At 37.4% G+C, this 19,898-nt stretch overlaps 1 protein-coding gene across 2 annotated transcripts in view; it reads left to right on the top strand.

Annotated features, from left to right (window-relative positions):
* Nucleotides 1-7,843: 7,843 nt before the first annotated feature.
* ACVR2A (activin A receptor type 2A) overlaps nt 7,844-19,898 on the top strand; it is a 71,814-nt gene continuing 59,759 nt past the window's right edge. Inside the window, exon 1 of one of the 2 annotated variants that reach the window (XM_039327897.1) lies at nt 7,844-9,734. In XM_039327897.1, coding sequence (XP_039183831.1) covers nt 9,680-9,734 — 55 coding nt within the window. In that variant the 5' untranslated portion in view covers nt 7,844-9,679. The remainder of the gene's footprint in view (nt 9,735-19,898) is intronic. The other variant, XM_039327899.1, reaches the window with a different exon arrangement.

Genomic DNA, 19,898 nt, shown 5'->3' with positions numbered 1-19,898 from the left:
GGCTTTGAAATATCTAAAGCGTGGCTTTTAAAACTTGTTTTGAAACTTCTTCATTAATACAATATTCATCCAGAGGTATCATAACAAGACAGATATCTCATCCAATCATAGTGCCTTCCAGATGTGCCAAAATTACAGCTCTCAATAGTCGCAAGAATTGTGAATTGCAGTCCTAACACATTTTGGAGGGTAGGAGAAGGTAAGCTAATCAAAAATAATTTGTGATTTTTCCGAGAGAGGACACAAATGTAAACACCATTCTGATGTTTAGGGTTATTTTTTCCCCCTCTGATTTTACTACTGCTGGAAGACCCTTTTCCAGCTCATTGGAACAAGATTGTTTTTAGATGTCACATTTTATCTGCCTTGGTTAAATTCTTGCATCAATCCATGTACGTCACGTTTCTCAAATCAACTTTTTTTTTAACCAGACAGAAAATAACTGCCATTTTTTTTTTCATCATGTGCCAGAAAAATGTTCTTCTTTTTAATTGCTCAGGAACAAAATGTAAGCACAGAGTAAAATCTGGCAGCATTTTCTTTTTTTTGTTCAGGCAGATCTAAAACTCTGTGCGCCCACGTGTGTGTCTGCGTGTGATAATGTTTATTCTTCTAGTGTCTTCCCTGTGACCAGAAGCCGGATCTGAACAACAGGAGGGTTCAAGATAATTGGTAAGGAAGGTGAGAATTTTATGGTTACGGTTATTGCAAGAAGCTGCTCAGCAAGGCTGTGTTGACATTACATTCCTATCTTCAGTGTCCTCGGGCCTTTTCTTTCTCATGGGGAAATCAGTTCTAATGGCCTCTGTGAGATGGGCATACCCAATAAAAGTTATGGCTGTTTGCAGTTTCGCATGGTCACGTGATTTATAACATTTTTGTCAGAAACTGGAATTTACTTTGATTTTTCTGGCAAAAACCACCCCCCATAGTGAAGAATAGATTCATTTAATTAATGCCACAAAAAGGTCATAAAATCGGGTATGGTCATGTGATATCCCGCTTAATGACCTTGACTTACAACCATAAGTGCAAACTCAGCAAGGTACTGCCACTTCCCACCACAGACTTTTAATTAAAGTTGAAAGTGACAAAATATATTTATTTGAAATGCAAATCCAAAACTCTCATTTAGAAAGTGGCTGGAGTTATTTTCCCTTAACCCAAAGATACACTGGAACAATGGTTGAAATTGAAATGCAAAGCATACGATCACGCTAGGCTTCAACTAATTCAGGGGGAGGAGAAAGAGAGACCAAGAGAGAAATTGAACTATCTTAAGCAAGATCAAATATAAATATTGCATTTCCAGGAAGGAAAAAAAAAGATGTGGATGGACTCAGTGTCCATCAAAAATTAAATACATGATCTCTTAAATAATGAAGCTAATTATTACACCAACTCTCAGCAGAAATTACTTAAGAATGAGATCATAAACCACATTTCTCCCATACTGCACATGGGTTTGCAATCTGATGATGACATGTTACCTGAATGTCCCCCCACCATTATTTATTTTTAAATAGACATTACTATTTAGCAGCTATTTGGCACCAGCAGTTGATATTCAGCAAATTTGCAATACTGTTTTGCACTGTCTGACCGCAGATAGAATAGCAACTTTTTAAGGGGAAAAGATCCACTCAGAGTTGCATAATATGTTGTGAACAACTACAAAACAGTAGCTGACACTTGGTAATTTCTGTTTATGACCATGAAATGCTATCCAACAGATACTCTGCCAGGCATCTGAGAATATCTGCTATGGCCATATAGTAGCAATCAAGTTTACCTTACACGATAGCTGGTTTGTGAAAGAATTCACTGTGCCTGTTCATTACCAAACGAAACCATTTTATTTAAAAATGTATTTCCTTGGGTTTAGATAGATTTATTCTAATAATGGAAAATTATGTCTACATCTACAGGCGGACATACTGTACATATGAAAAGAAAATGCAGATATTCATGCATGCAGCCATTGGTTATATGATCTATGTTTCAGCATCTTTTAAAGAGACAGGAATAGCTGAAATGTGAGGGGGGAGGAAATCAAGGTGCAGATGTGGCAAAAAATATTAAGACAGAAAAATCCAATTCCTATTGGAGACAATGAAAATAAGCAAGAATTTAATACTTTATTACGCTATACATATGGATGGCATGCAATTCGTTGTATGCCATCTCCATGACATACAGGAAATCCTTATTGCACAATCATTTACACAACTGCTTAGAATTAGATCTTTAATCATAATATTTACTATTGCTAAAGAAAGTATTTCCATTAAAATAGATTTGAATACATTTTAATTTACTGAAGGTATCTTATATATAACACAACCAGTTTGGTGTAGTGGTTAAGGCATCAGATTAGAAACTGGAGGATAGTGAGTTCTAGCTGCACTTTGAACACAGCTGAATGTTCTTAGGCCAGGCACTTTTACTTAGCCCTAAGAAGGATACAATGGTAAACTATTTTTGAAAAACTTGCCAAGAAAACTGCAGAGATTTGTCCAGTCTCTGAGATTTGAACAAGACTGAATGGAAAGCAAAAAAAGTGTTTTGATTTACAGAACATACGTTATATAAAATATTGTTTCTGCAACACAAATATCAGATACTCTTATAACGAGCATATATTTTATATTGGCAGCAACTAAAAAACCGAGTTTATTTACAAGAATGAATTGTGAAAAAGCCAAGCTTTGCTTTTTTAGGATCCAGAATAAGTCTGTTTCAGTATAATTCAAATACATCATACCTATTTTTAAACTGCATCTTCACTTTTTCTTTTTAATACATGTGTACCAAACAGACATTAAAGGGATCAAAATACTATATGGCAAAAATAATATATGGCAGCTGAGGCTTCCTCAATATGTTACTCTCTAAATGTAAAAAAAAAAAAATTCTAATCTGTGTAAGCCATGTTCTGACCATGCAGGCTGAAGATCTCCCAGGATTTCCACAGTATTTGGAAAGTATAGGAGTTTAAGTTAATATGTTTAGAGCATACTGGGATTGATAATAACTGATATAAATCTGTTTGTAATTTTAACTGTGTGATGGTTATTCAGAAGTAGCTGGACCTGATGTAGTTATACATAAACTTGTAGAACATGTTGGGATAAAGTATATTAAAATTGCAGGTTAAACAAGGTGTTGCAAGATTTAATTAATATTTATAACTCAATTCAAATTAGCTGGCACAAACAGCAGCTGCCAAAGTATTTCAGTATATCCTATCATTTTTTGTACTATATAACAAAATGACAAATATCCCAAGTTAAAGGAAAGTGAAGGTACAGCTTTTAAAACTTGGCCAACCTGGGATTGCAGAATATTTTCTTTATTTATTACATACATTTTAATTAAGAAGAAATGACCAGTATTTGATATGTTCATTTGTTCTGAGCATGATCGTGGTTTAAAATACTATTGTGCCATTAACACGCGCTAATGCTTGTGATTAGAGGCACAAAAAGATAAAAATTCCATTTTATATTAACACATTCCAAGGACAGATTTAATAGTGATAAAATGGGAAAAAAGCCTGTGAATTGCTTGACATTTTGATTTTCACTAGATCAAGTACAGGATGTTATATTTACAGTGTAATAAAGTTAAAGCCTTCAAGCAAAATTTTGTAGCAAAACCCAGAATTAAGGCATAAAGGTAGACCAACTTCATAACAAGAAACAAAAAAGAAAAAAAAAAACCTAGTGAAATATTCCTACTACTGACCCAATTCTTCACTAAAGTGACTTTGCTGTCACTTTAAACCCTACACTAAAAAAATCCAATTGCAAATAATAGGAAAAGGGTTGGGTTTTTTTTTTTTTTTTAGAGCTTTTGGAAATATGGCTGCATTCCAAGTTTGGAATACTCCGATAGAGAAAAAGGAGTGCCATGCCCAAATCCTTAATATTTGAAATCTTGTGACATGTTTGCAAATGTGAATGCAAACATCACGTTTAAATTATTTTAACTGCAATAAAGGTATAGTACTTAATGTTGCATTTTAAAAAATTCTTAAGTTGTTTTGAACCAGTTCTGACAAGTCTAAACATATACAATATAAGTTAACATCTTCCTATATATTTTCTAGCCTTCCCTTCCTTTTTACACAGACTTTTTCCTCAGAGATATTCTTTAGTCTGGCATCCTTCCCCCCTCCCCCCCATCGTAATACCTCACTATCCACAGCTTCTAATCCGTCTTTCAACATATGTCAATACTTTGGAGGCAAGCATCTATATTTTAAAAACACACACAAACACAGTAATGATGGATTCTATTCTGTTTTCACAAGGTCACAGTTAGGAACATTATTTTGTCGAAGGAGAAAAGATATTTTTTTCATGATACATAAGTATATAGATATCCAAAGCAAATGCAGGTGTCAAGATGATATATGTATGGTGACAGCACAGTACAATCTCTCTGTTACATACTTGCACCTCAGTGTCTGACTAAATACATAAATTTGCTTTTTCCATTTCATGGTGCATCTTTTGTAATGCACTCCCACCCACAATATGCCTATAGAAATTGCAATTAAGTCTGATTTTTGCCCCATTTGATCATTGAAGTTTATTGTTTGTTTGTTTTGGCCAAGCTTATATTTGTGTTGCAACATCCATGTAAGATTGTCAAAAGCTTTTTAGATTAAAATTAATTTTCTGATGCACTATTTCTGAAATATTGTACTGTGTGTTCTATCATAAAAATGAATGCTGTAGGAAAAGGGAAAGTCAGCTGAAAATAATTAGTATTTTGTGTTGTGGTTGATTCTTTGAGGTATTTGTCAAGACATCAACCACTGTTCAGTGTGGATATTTACTTTGCACTAACACATGGAAAGTTTATGAGTCCTTGTTGAACCTTTTAAAGGACTTATATGAAATCGCTATTCCATCTGGTTTTATTATTTGCTCTATTCACCTGATGAATAACTCACATTACTTAGCAAGTTTCCGTAGTATTTTCATATGCCTTCATATAAAATACAGTTCTCAAAAGTAATGTTGTGACTGACACCAACCAGAACATCTCCAGGGTATTGATTACATCTGCAGCAAAGTACAGAATGGACTTTTCATTTGTCATTATTTAGCTGGAAAAGGCCATAACCATTTTTCAAGTAATGGTCTCAAAAACAAAAGGTTCAACAAGGACTCAAACTTTCAACACAAGTGCAGTTGAAGAGGAAAGATAATTTGGAGTTCACATTTCAAATTCAGGAAACCTTGTCTTTGCTGTCAATTTCTTGTTTGGAATGGGTCTCTTAGTCTATTGTCACAACAACATTATAATCTTGGATGTTCATGGAGGTGGTAATAATGTAAACGTGGTTAGAAATATTGACTATATATTACTTGATTTTTTTCCTTAAGAGCAGTTGTAAAATGATTTGAAAATCTATGTGCCAGTTCAAAAGCTTAGGCATAGCTTCAAAAGCCCAATTCAGAAGTCATGTGCCAGAAGGGCATTTTGTTTATAAAAGACTCTAGGTAAGATTATACATTTAGCTCAGATATGTCAAACTTGCGATGTCCCGCAACGTATTGGAGCTTTTTCTCCATTACTGGCAAGGGGGTGGGCGTGGTTTCCTGGTGATGTGTCCAGTCCGCTGCGGGCTGGCAGTTTGACACCCCTGAATTTTTAGCTCCTCCCTAAGATTGCATAACATCTCAGGTTACTTTATATTCAGAATGAAAACCTCTGTCTTGGGATTTATTTCTACTTACTGAGGTTTACCCCCATGATGTAATACTCTTGACATGAAGATATAGACAAAAGATCTACAATCACACAGAATACTGAAACTAAGAGTTCTTCTTTTACTCTTAAAGGTATGACATTACAAATCAGACAAATGGATCTTGTTCTGTAACTTTGTTTATTCTACTTTTCTTGATTATTTTTTGTTGTTGCTGGAAAAAAAATCAGTGTATTAATGATTGATTTTATGGTTACAAGGGGAAAAGGTGTTATTTCTGTCTTAGTTCAAATCTTAAAGAAAAAAAATAGATTTAATGCATATAATAGTGGGAAGAAAGCATTTTGATCCTTAATCATATAAGGAAGTTAATGAAGATTCTGAGTTCAATGACAGATTATTAGAGCTGTTTTGTACTTGTTAATTGCATACCAAGTGCAAACAGATGTTTGATCACAGATTATCTTTATAAAAAACATGAAATGGTTCTCTAAACAGAGAACCATTCTATAGCAAAACATTACAGTCCAATCCCATCAACTATTAGGGTTGAACCCAATTATTCTAATTTAATAGGCATAATATCAAATAATGGCCTGCTGGATATATTTATTCAGTCTCAATGCTTTAAAAAAAATCACTCTTGAAATTATGCTCTAATCTTATTGTCTAGTAGTTGAAAAGTGTAACAAAGTTTAGCACTTTTCAAAACTGTAAGCTTAATTTATAAAAGTCACACACTGAATATATTAAAATTCTGATGATATATTAAAATTCTGATAAAATACAGGTTAAGGAATAATAGTAATCTATACAGGCCTGGGTCCATCACCATAGTAACTTGGACATTCATTTATATTGTAGCATTTGCATTAATCAACCCAGAACATTCTGGACTTCCCCCTTACAAGCAGATTTAAGCACCTAATAGGACTTGTGGCTATATCCAAAAGGTACATCTGCTTCCCTTTCATATTGTAATCTCAGTTTTCAAAACACTGAGTATCCCCACCAGCACCACTCATGCCAAGATAAAAGCTCTGTTGGAACAAAACAAATCCTGAGAGCATGCACTGTTTTTTTTTAATGCACCCGTATTTCATATTTCAAATAATGTAAGCAGACAAGCCTGTTTTCACTTCCAATTAATTGAGCCAAATGAAGTAGCATTGAATGACCCAACTGTTTCTCTATTTCTTGGTTGGGACGACTTCTTGCAAGAGTAAAAAAATAAATAAATCACAATTCGACCTTCTCAAGCGACCTGCGTTCTCGGAAGCCCTTCCCAAGGAACTCAAAGACGATGTACTTTCTAAGGAAGTGGTCCCAAAGGTGTTTTTTTTGTTTTTTTTTCAAAAGGCAACTGGACTTTCTTAGTTGAACTGAAGACGCTTCTTGGATGCGAAGCTAAAAGTTTAAAAACCAAGAAAGTCTAGTTGCTTTTTGGGGGGGGGGGGAAACACCTTTCAGACAACCATGACCTGGATGATTGAGAATCTCCACGACATTCCAAGGAAGTGTGAGGAGCAATTTCCCCCTTCCCCCGATTCCCCCAGCAAGACTAAACGTCATACCTATCGCATGCATGTCTCTGTGTATAAACACATATGTTCACACAGACGCACACATGCACATATGTATCTGTGTGTGAGTGCGAGCGTACGCATACACACATGCACCACACCTTTAAGAGGGTCCGCTCTGCTCTTAAGGCTAAAATATGCAGATTGTTGCTCTGACGGAAAGATCCAAAAGAGTTCAAATCGCGTTTGCACTGCGCACAAAACCTGGCAGCTCAGCTACGCGCTCGACCCGCCCTTCACCACACCTGGAACGTCGTACAAGCGGGAGAATCGCGTCCCCTAAACCCCGCGAGGCGCGGGAAAGGCCCTGAGCGAAACCCCACCCACCATTCGGCCCCGTCCTCGTTTCAAATGGCTTGGCGCAGCCTGCCAATCAAGAGAAATCCCGGCCCACAAACGCGCGCACGCCCCTGGAAGGGCAGCGGTTAAGATTAGCGGACTGGGATGTGGGGGGGAGGAGGAGGAGGAGGAGTGGGTCCGCGCGTGCGCTAGGAGGGAGCTGTTGGGGGTGGGGGCAGATTAAAAAAAAAAAAAAGGGGGAGGTGGAGAAGAAACAAAAACAATCGCTCGAGCGCCGCCATCTTGGCTCGCTTCTCTGCACCACGCAAGTGAATGGGTAGCTATGAAATTACCACAGGGGAGCAGCAAGGTACGGAGGGCTACTCAGCGCTACCAGCCGGGCCTGCGCGACGATAAAAGCGGTGCTTTCCCTTTCCTTCTGTTCTTCGGTTTCCGCCGCCGCCTCGAGGGAAAATCTCGGCAGGGCCCTTTCTCTTTCTCGCCGTCGGCTCTTCAACTTCGCTACCCAGAGCTCAAAGTTGGGCTTAGCCGCCTTTTCGCCGCCGCCATCCAAGAGACCGGAGAGTTGGACCTCGGAGCAGCAGGCTTTTCGCAGTCTGGGAGGAAGAGTTAGGAGGAGAAAAAAGGCGAGGGGGCTCCTCGACCGCCCGCCTTCCCTTGTTCTCGCTGCACAGGCTCCTCTGGTCTACGCTGCATGGAAGGCACAACAAGAGGAGAGAAAAAGGCGAGCAAGGATTGACCGGGCTCCGTGCCCTCACCCGCCCCATTCTCATCCACTCGCTGCGGGCGTGAGGAAAAGGGAGGAGGAGGAGGAGGAGGAAGAGGAGAAGGAGAAGGGGAAAAAAAGGGAGGAGAAGCAAACAAAAGCCAAATTGGACCGCGGACGAAAAAAACAAAACCAAGCCCGCCTGGCTCCAAACCGATCGAAGGGGTAAAACCCGATGGTAAACGGTGAATTGGTGACAGTTGAGAGCGGAGGGCAAAACAAGAGGTGCCCGCCGACAAACGCCTCGAAGAGCTTGAAGCGGGTTTTGTTGCTCCAAGAGAAAAGATCTTTCTTTACCCGCCAGCCCGGCCGCTTATAAAGACCGATATACCCGTATTTGACTCCGTGTTAGAGCATCGCTTCACCTATTTTATTTGAGACCTTTTTATGCTACTACTTCAGCAAACCTCTCGGAAGGCTCTTGAGTCTTTTTTTTTTAAAAAAAAAAAATAAGATTTTTTTAGAATCGTGAAGAAAAATCACCTTTTAATATCTGGAAAGAGCATCGTCTCCTTCCCACCCTCATTTTCATGTGATTTCAGATACCAAATACAAAGGCGGTTTTTAAGTATAGTCTGGGCACTTGAATGGGGGACTTCTTGTCAGAGTTGGGCAAATGGGAAAAACAAACGGATGGAATAAACAAGTGGAAGTATTTTTCTTGTCTAGATAAGGACTCTCCATTCCTTCCTTAGATGTGTGATTTTACAGAGGACTGATTACCTCTTGTTTGCTCTCCACATTTGTTAATAGGAAACACCAGTGTTTTACGAATTGGTTTCCTATTGGTTGTTACATCGAAGGCATATTTATTTTGACACTTTGAAACGAAGACGAAACTGTTTTCTCATCCAGATACTACATTGTGTAAAAGCAGTGTGAAGACAGTATTGTTTACTAATATTTGTGCGTTTTGCCTGTTTCCAGGGCATATGGGAAATACCATTTGACATTGAAGAAAATACATTGTGCTTCGGGACAGTTATTAGTTTAACATTCAGCTGCTTCGTTGTTAAATGTTAATTGTTCATCTTTTAACAGTTAACATCCTCTTATGAATTGGATTTTTTGCCATTGTTAGGACAGAAGCCAAATGATGTGTGTGTTTCCAAATGTACTGGAGGGTCAATTGAAAAAGAGCTAGAGAGACTATATTATAGAAGCTGGATTTTATTCTTATGGATGCGTTATTTTCCAAATACATTATTATCACTTTGAGGAAGTGAGGGACGGATTTTTGTGTTTGTAAGATCTCAGAAGGTGGATATAGCATTTTTTCCCCTGTTGATTCTAACTATTTGGAAAATGGGAGCTGCTACAAAGCTGGTGTTTGCTGTTTTTCTTATATCTTGTTCTTCAGGCAAGTATATGCTTTTTCACTATTAGTTCATAACAATATAATGATTCAAATGCAGATTTACATTTTTCATAGTACTTTTAACAAAGTAATTATTGTTGAAATATAATTAAGTTGAGTATTACTTCAAGCAAAGTATTGAAACAGGGTGTTTAAGCCACCTTTGCAACCTAGTAATTGGGAGGATTATAAAATAAAGCCAAAATGTTTTCAGTTTTATAATAATTAAAATATTTTTTTATATTTATAAAATTTTTAAATAAAATATGAATGTGTAACATTAGAATAGTTTCATTTAGGTTTAGAATTTTTTAAAAGCCTCTTTAATATTGGGAAGTGTATATAGTAATAAACGCTGAGTTGTGCAGCAGAAAATCCGCATTTTAAATAAATTTGTCGTTTCAGGGAAGTACTGGAATGCAACTAGTTGTTAGACTTACTGTTATCTGGACAAAGCTATTCAGGGATATGATCACCTGGGTTGTCTCTTCGTTATTTAGAATGTAATATATGTTCTGATTTTATTTCATTTCCAGAACATTTCTGAGATAATAGAAAATTATAAATGAATTGATATGCAGAGTTATGGTTTCATATTACGTATCTACTAGTGAAAGCTCTGTAAGATTCTGCTGAATGGTACACTTTTCTTGTGGTTATTAAATGGATGCAGTCTAGTCTTGTGTCTGTAATGTTATTGATTTGTTCTGTGTGGGCTGACTGCTGTGAAATGGCGATCACTAAGAGATTGAACAGGCTGAAGTTTGCTTAAAAGAGAAAAACGGGTAATCTTGGTTTTGGATAATAATTGTGACACAGTTATAATGGATTTTAAATAAGTGCTATTAGTAACTGTGATGGTAGTAAACTTGCAACTCTCTGATATTAGTAAACTTGTAACCATTTTACCTTTCTGATAAAATATCTGTTGGGTTATACAGTACTGTATTTAGAGTCTTCGGTTGCTTTTTGCCAGTAAGATTTGAAGAGGTTTTCCTATGTACTTTCTTATCTTTGCATTTTATTAATTTCAGTCAAGATCTACTCTTAAAATGTGTTTTTAACCATTGACAATGCAGTTCAAGCCGATTAGGAATTTTAAGTTGTTTCTAAAAGATTGATAGCAAAAATAATTATCAGAGAGATGATACTTAAAGATAATAAGTACCTTTAAATATACCTTACAAGCTTTTATAACTCGTATGGAAACTCATACATTTACACAAACAATAAAATATATTCATATTAGCTTTATTATAAAGTTAGTCATACGTTAATGTAGTGATGATAAAGTTGCAGGGAGTAAATAATACTTCAATACTTATTCAGTAAGCTTGTTGTATATGTCTCAGACCTCTTCCATGCAAGCTGAAATTTAGGCAAAGATATTACATTCTTTGCAGTGTTTTAATTTTTTATTTTTGCAGAAATGAACATTGAAAAGTCCTATAGAGAAATACCTTTTAAATGAGCTCCTGGGATGATTTCAATATTTTTCCCTGTTGTGTTGCTGTAGTAATGGAATTGTATAAAGACAAAGAAAAACATCTTGCACTGCTGTTCTAACTTTTAAGTAGTAATGGAAACTTGATCTCATGCCACAATAGGTTGATTTCACATATTATGCCTAAACTGATATTTTTCTGATCATATCTAGTGAATAAGTCATTGTCTAGTTAACATGAATTTTGCACATTCCCAAGTCAAAAACAAATAACATGGGTTAGAAACTAACAAAGAAAAACATCTTGCACTGCTGTTCTAACTTTTAAGTAGTAATGGAAACTTGATCTCATGCCACAATAGGTTGATTTCACATATTATGCCTAAACTGATATTTTTCTGATCATATCTAGTGAACAAGTCATTGTCTAGTTAACATGAATTTTGCACATTCCCAAGTCAAAAACAAATAACATGGGTTATAAACTAAAAATCTAGTAAATAAAGTTTACTTTTGAGTAAATATAATTTTCAGAAAACTAAATTATGAACTTGAAAAATCACTATAAAATTATCACTAATATTTTTAAAATAAAGTTACCAATAATTTCTGCAGTATTCAAAAAATGACTTACTGAAAACATATAACATACTGAGAAACTATGAAAAAGTATAAATGCTCATTTACAGTAGCAAAATAAGGGGAAAATATTGGGAGTGGTCACAGTATGAGGTATCAATAGTACATTATGTAATTAGCTTTAATTTCAGAAGGTTTAATTTAATAAAATGCTTGTATCTAAACATCAACTATAGAATTTTTCTTATAAAATCTTATAATTGTTTGTTGGCTTGAAATATGTAAGCATAAAACTTTTCACAAAATTCCATAGGCAATAGTCTTATAACCTAGGCCTTGTTCTGTTTTTCAGAATATCAGTCAAAAGCTTCTAACAACTTCTTTCTATATAATTCCTTAGGCACTAAACTGTTTTGGCAGATAACCTATTTGCATTTCACCAGAGTTAGAGAAACATTCCTAAGAATGTCTTGTGTATGGATAAAAAATATTATAGGAAAGCCAATTGCTTCTTGCAGTATATTGTTTAGTTTTGATATAACATAGTGGGTAATGAATATGCTGTTGCTACAGAAACAGTGGTTGGGTATATGAATTGATATAATGTTTCAATCCAGTCAAACTGATCAATCTAAGAAAAGAAAGCAGATGGAATCATGTTTCCCTCTCCTTGGAATATTTATTAAAGCTATTTGTGTACTTTGTCAGTAATTAAGATTTATATCAGAAGCCCTAGAGCATAGGTTACTTGGCTATAATTGTCATGAACTTCAAAGGTATGCCTAATATTGCAAGTTATTAATTGTAGGATCTCCATACAACTTGAAGTTGATGAACACAAAGACTGTCAAATCCAGTTTACAGTAATTGAACTATTATTTGTATGCATTTAGGACAAATAAATAGTATTATCTTTTTTTCTATTTTTATCCTGAACAACTTAAAGGATTGTGATACATTTGATAGTTTTCAACTATAATAAATGATTTCCATGTAATGATGCTTTGATTTTTTTTCATGAGCACTTTCAATGTTTTTATGCTCAAAATATGCTGATTTTAATGAAAATGAAATATGCTTAATAAAATGATGAATATGACTATAATTGGAATAGCTTCTCCTTTGCTGTGTCTATCAATATATTGATTGTAGTTTAAGGGGGGGAGTAAGATTTATATGAAATATTACATTTGATCTTTCTAGAAAGCTATGATTTTACATTTAATTCTATAGATTTGGGATCCAGATATTTTTTATTGAATATTAATGAATATTACTATCACTGATAATTATATTGTTGCTGAATAACTTATTAAATAACTTACATTGAAATATTGAGTTATTTTCATTGAAATATTTGAGAAGATCTATCTGCTTTGAGAAAATTCTTGTGATAAAGATGCCTGTCTTTTCGAACTAACTGTAAAAAGCTGATATGATAAGGAAGTAACCTGGCAGCAAATAACTCTTAAGTTCTTTTAGACCCCAATTATCATGATTTTAGAGGAATTACATAAAATAATGAAGCATTATTCTGAGAGACATTGGTGTTTTTAAAGAAAGTATAAGATCATCACAGAATTTGCCCCCCATCTATTGGTTCTATTATATACTTAGTCATGAAATGTTTTCTTGTATATAAGAAAGATAGCTTTATGTTTTCTTAGATTGGTCACTGGGAATAGCTGTTACTGTCCTGTTACTGTTGATGTATTTGAGTTAAACAAGATGTTTGCTTTCCTCAGATACATCTCTCTTAGTAACTGCTAGAAAGCATACAATTGTTTTGGGAATAAATCTGGAAGATTTTAGAAGTTTTAGAAGTTTAGAAGCTCTCTGTGAGCTTCACTTTTAATAGAATTATGATTTAGTGGTTTTTAAAAATTCTATATGCTATATATGACATATGACAAAACCCCTACAACATTATTTGGCATTAAGTCATGGATGGATTTGGATAATGTTAATAGTATAATGTTAATATCAATACTATTTTATTTACTAAATATTATATTAAATACTACCAATACTAATCTTGACCTTGGAGTCTCCTACAATCCTTATAGATGTTATGGAACATCTTACTTTTGGGCTACTTCATGCAGTCCTGACTATTCAGTTCCAAACTTTTTAATACTGTTTAAATCATACTTGGTTTTTTCTTTACTGATTCCTGGGAAGAGTTGTGAGGACTCAGTTAAATAGGAATAAAAAGAGTTGTGAGGACTCAGTTAAATAGGAATAAAATCTGCCTTGTGGCTTTAGACTACAGCTGTATGTGTCAGCACAACTTGGGGCTATTTGGAATTTTTTTTTTTAATTCAGAGCAGATGTTGCATTGCCATAGTATTCTTACCACTTGCTTATGTGCCTGTTGAGATCATTTGACATCATTAACTGTTGTACAGCACTTTTGCATTCAGTCTCAAAAAAAGTGCTTCAGAGTATATGGGAGCATGAATGTAGCACCTGTTTTATTTCCTCAGCACAGCCTAATTACATGTTGCAGTTAAGCACTAATCCACACTCCCAAGTTTCTTTGGGGAATTAAATCTGAAATGCTGCAAGGTCTTAGTGATCATACTGATGCTAACTGCTAACCAAGAAATGTAGGATTATTGATTCAGAATGAATGCCTAAATATTGTTATAGACTGGTTAAGGGTTAAGTATGAAGTGATATTGTAGCTTCAGGACTTATCAGATCAAATTTATAATCTAAACAGATTAAACTGGTTTTCCTTTATTCTTTACCCACAGGTGTTACTTGCCTTAGAAGGCTTTAACATTGTATTTGAGAGCATGGTTCTAGGATGCCTTATTGCATTGTTTTTTGGGGGGTTGTTCCTATGTCTAGGTGTGGAAGACAGTGTTGAGAGACAGACTTCATTTTTAATATATTTGTTTCATAACTTCTATAAAATTTTATCTTGTACGATTTCATCCACATGAAACTGTTGGGTGAGACTGTTGGGATGGTCTTATATGCAAGCTACAGTGGTAAACACTGAAGTTCTCAGTTCCTCTTAAAGAATTCAGTTCAAATGCTCTCTGTGGTTAGCTTTGGTTTGTATGCAAATTAAGATGATTCATTGTACTGCTATTGAAATTGATAAGGAGTTTTTCTGAAAATTGTAACTAAAACTTAGCTAATTAAAATAAAACTGCATATTTGTCATTATTATGGTTCAATATGGTAGTGATTTTGAGGTAGTACAGCATAGGTGGGCTACTGTACATTCAGAAACATGGTGGAATATCCCAACAGTTCATTCTGCAGACTTTGGATGATACACAGAGGCACTCCTATTTAGGGTTGTATTAACATTTTAAATAAATGACACTATCAGTTCCAGTTTAGGAAAGAAAAATTGCTTATCTCTGATCCTTAGTGAGGTGGGCACTTCAAGGGCCAGAAGTTTTGACAATTTCAGGAACAAGATTCAATCTCAGAAATAGTCTTATTTTCTACTAACTGCAGTGCAAGCCCTTCTGTGAATCCACATCCAGTCTCTAGGTCCAAGTACATAATTAGAAGAGTTGTGACAAATGGTGCAGAACAAGTTAAATTATGCTAAATTCACAAATTGCTTAGATCAGTGGATCTCAACATTTTTAATGCCAACCGGTCGTAAGTCGAGGACTACCCAACCGGTCGTAAGTTGAGGACTTTCCCTGCCAGGGAGCGCCACGCATGCGTGGTGCCGCCCCCTGTGCCGGCCGAGGCGTAGCTGGCAAGCGGCAGAGACTGAGCAGGCCGACCACCGGCTGGGCCACCAGCTGGCCCAGCCCAAGGGAGGTAAGGCACCTGCCGGGCTCCACGCGTGCCAGCAACCCTCCCTGCGCCCACCGGCCTCCCACCTCCCACCCCGGCCCTCTTTTACTTACATTTTTAGTAGTTGCTCAGCAGGGAGGGGTGGAAATTTCCAGACAGCTCGCCTTCGCTGCAGACAACTTGCAGCACCGTTTGCAGAATGGGACTTTTGGCGGGCTCAGCAGGGCAGAGACAGCCTGGACAATTCCTATTGGCTTTTGAAAGCCAATAGAATTGGACTCTATTCAAGAGAGTCTATTCTGTTGGCTTTCAAAAGCCAATAGAATAAAAGGGAGTAGCACAGCTAAGGAAAAGTGGAAATAAATGGCAGACTGCGTTGTTTGGCGACCCCCGTGAAATGGTCATTCGACCCCAAATGGGGTCGCGACCCACAGGTTGAGAACCACTGGCTTAGATCTAGATCGCTTAAATACAAGCAGCAAGTAGGCTTGCTGTAGTAACATTATATAGACTTTACATTTCTTATAAGCCCCTTCCTTTGCCATTCTTTACAGCAGCAGTTCCCAACTTTTTCTATACCCCGCACCTGTAGAACGCTTCTGATATATTCTTGCACCCCTCACAAAAGTAATACCTGGTTATGCATATTTTGAAATTTCTAAACTCAAGTTTTCGCACCCCCTGGAATATCATCTCCCACCCCCAGTTGGGAGCCCCTGTTTTACAGAGTTCTGACTTTTTTTTTTCTTCATGTTCCTGAGCAAGTCGGAAAAATAGTTGTGGATGCATTGTAAATGGATTTCTTAAAGCTTAACATCTTTTTCAGGTTCATAAGAAGTCTTTTTTAAAAAGGTGTCCTGCTTTACTGAATAATAAAGAGATATGTTACTTGTACAAGAGCCAAAACACTTCCAATCATTTTCAGAGTACGTACAGCTCCAGAACATACTGATACGAAACTGAAGGCTTATGAACCAAGAAGAGCTCTTATTATCTTCTATGCATCCCTCCCTGGTATAAATATAACTACTAAAGTTTTGATCTAGGACCATAATAAAGTACTTTACTTACTAATGCCTAGTCTGCTCTTTAGTAGTATTTATACTACTATGGGAATAAATCTCAATGAGGAAAACAACTTTTTTCTCCAGCACTGGAGATGGATAATCCACGCAGTGGGTTGAGACTGTATTCCTGGCCAATCAGATCAGTCAGCCAAAGTTGCCACGCCCCGTCTTGGACCATGATCCTCCAGTCTTGACTGATCTCGCCATGAAGACACATCTAATGATTACACTAATAAAATTGGTGTACAAATTCTTAGTCATGCAGGCTGCCTGTCCTGTCATGCACTGGCCTGAAAATGTATTTGTACTATTGAGAACAAAATATTTTATATTTGCAGGTAATAGAGTAATTGTTCTACAGAATTATATTTACAATGTGCACTGACAATAACATTTTTGCCCTTTGTTTTAGTTTAGAAAAGCAAAAATTATTTCAAATTTTGCTAGAAATGTATAGTTTGACATAATACCAAATATGAGATTTTTAAAAAATAGCCTTGAATCATTTGTTTACCTACAATTCAGAAAACAGTTTGAAGAAAACTTGCACTCATTTTGTACAGCCTTTCTTCTGCAAAACCTATTACACATTGGACATATTAGTGAACATAGTAATATGAACCTTGAAAGAAAACAAAAACAGGTCTAAACCTGTTGTATTTTTAGAAGCTTGAAGATTTGGCATGATCTCAGAACTGAATCTTTGTTTGATAAATGGTTGTGGACTCAATTCTAAGGTATTATGAGTATAGACTTTGAAAGCTAGTTGTTTATTGCTTCGCATTAAAACTTACTATACAAATAAGGTACAATAGAATAACATGATAGATACGAATGAGAGGACATGGGTAAAATTGGTTTCAGAAATCATTTATATACACCAGGGATGCCAAACTCAATTTCATTGAGGGCCGCATCAGCATTGCGATTGCCCTTGGGGGCCGGGTGGGTGTGGCCAGGTGGGTGCGGCCCACTGGATGGGTGTGGATGGAGTGGGTATGGCCTATTGTGTGGGCATGGCCAGCTTTACATCATTCACATCAAGTGTGACTGTAGGTCTCTGGCAGAAGGGGATGGGACCAGAGCAAATGCCAAAGCATAGTCCACTGGAGGAGCCTCACTGTTCCTCTCAGGCGATGCGGGGTGGGGCTGGATGGTGGTACGGGCTGCCCAGAGCCCTAGGCAGCAGAGATCAAACACCCAGCCTGGCCCTCGAGCACCCATAGCACCAAGCCCAGCCCCACTTCCCCAAGGGGGCACCCAGATGCACTTACCTCCTCCTCAAGGCTGCTGCTGCTGTGCTTGTTCTCCTTAGCCAGGTTGCTCATGATGGGTACGAGGGCAAAGTCAGAGGGAGGCCCATTCCTTCTCCATGGGAGGAGACCCAGCTTTGTATCCAAAGCTTCCTTAGCAATAGAATGGGAGACCCCCAGGATAGGCCAGGAAGAGAGGACAAGGGGATGGTAAAAGGGCAGCAGGGCAGAACTAAGGCAGGACTTCCCTCAGACCCTCCCTCTCTTTTCCTTCCTTCCTTCCTTCCTAAGTACAGAGTGGTGGGAAAATATTTGAGATGAGGGAGGGAGAAAAATAGGCAAGAAACGCAGCTGGGGAGGTGTCACCCTTCGTGAGGAATGAAGAAATGCACCATCGCCTGGAAGTGGCCAGCACATGGCCCTCACCTACTTCACATATCTGGCTTGGTGGGCTCTGGGGGAGGGGATGCAATAAGCAGCATGAGAGTCAACATTACTTGCACAATGCCGCCCAGCCCCCAGCCCAGTCTCAGCAGGCAGCAGGTCACTCTCCTCACAGCGCCAAGAGGTTGAGCCCGGCGGTGTAAAGTTCGCCAGCTTTGCACCTTGCTGCCTGCTGAAACTGGGCAGGCTAGGGGCTAGGCAGATTGCACTTCTCATCAGTTTCGCACCACCCAGCTCAGCTTTTGGCGCTGAGCAACCCGCTGCCTGCCGAAACCAGGCAGGGTGGGGGCTGGGCGTCGCCAGGCTTTTTGAATTTGCACCGCCTGGCTCAGCCTCTCAGCACTGTGAGGACAGCGCCCCGCTGCCTGCTAAAACCCCTCCCCCGGAGCCCATCAAACCGGATCTGTGAAGTAGGTAAGGGCCATTTGCTGGCCACTTCCAGGCAATGGTGCATTTTTTCATTCCTCACAAAGGGTGACACCTCCCCAGCATGCACCCAGGATGTGGGGCCGATGCAGCAGGGGCTGGTTCCTCGCTGTTTCCAGTTGGTTTTGTGGAGTTAAGACTGAATGCGTTTCAGCATAGATGGCCACCACAAAATTGTACATTGGCTCCCAGCCGGCCAGGGCCAAGGCAGCGGGGCCCGTTCCCTCACTGTTTCCAGGATGGTTTCACGGGCCACATGAAACCACTTCGCGGGCCACATCTGGCCCCCGGGCCTTGTGTTTGACATGTTTGATATACTACACCTTCCTTGTGTATATGTCTCTGTCCATTGTTTCCAAACCATTTTCATAGTAGATTGCCTCAGGATGAAAAAAATTATGAACTACAGATTTGACTGCACAATATCTAGAATGCAAATATTTTTAATTTTTTAATTAGATTTTTATCATGCATTTATTACTTTATAAGTAACACAAAGTGGCAAACATACCTAATATGCCTTGTTCCTATTTTCTCATAGCGGCAACCCTATGAGGTGAGTTGGGTTGATAGAGTGACTGGTACCAAGCTAGCTTTCATACCTAAGGCAGGGACCAAAACCCATAGTCTCTGTGTTTCTAGGCCAGTTCCTTAATCACTATACAAAACTTTCTATATTTACAAATATATTAGTTGATAAATAATCTGTAACCTCCAGATAGCTTACTGGATGGAGGAGCTGTTAGAGGTTTTAGATAGATTGATTTAAAGTAAGTATATCCTGAATGAATCCATCATGAATTATAGCAGTTAAAGAATCAAGTTTCCCATTAGTAGTTAAAAATGTAACTTTATTTTCCAATTAAAATTTATTAATTTATAAGTATAAAGAGTTTACTGTATTAATAGGTAATAGTTCAACCTGCAAGTTACAACTCAGAGAAAACAAATGGCCAAAAGTTTCCAGAGAACTAATGGTTATTGACTAAAGCAGCTTACTTACGGATAAAAGTAATGTTTATTTAGAGGACATATTTCTAATTTTATAGATTTCACATTTGTAGTTGTTGGAAGATCTTTGAGGAACAATAAAATGTAAAAATAAATTCCAAATGTGCATTGTGCTTAAATTTATTAGTGATGTATAGGATAAATCTTTCAAACAAGGCTAGATCCCAAT

The sequence above is a fragment of the Crotalus tigris genome, unplaced genomic scaffold (assembly GCF_016545835.1).
Source record: "Crotalus tigris isolate CLP2741 ecotype Arizona unplaced genomic scaffold, ASM1654583v1 scf7180000024369.3102671, whole genome shotgun sequence".
Taxonomy (NCBI): Eukaryota; Metazoa; Chordata; class Lepidosauria; order Squamata; family Viperidae; genus Crotalus; species Crotalus tigris.
The sequence above is the reverse complement of the archived record's forward strand: the minus strand, read 5'-3'. Positions and strand labels throughout refer to the sequence as shown.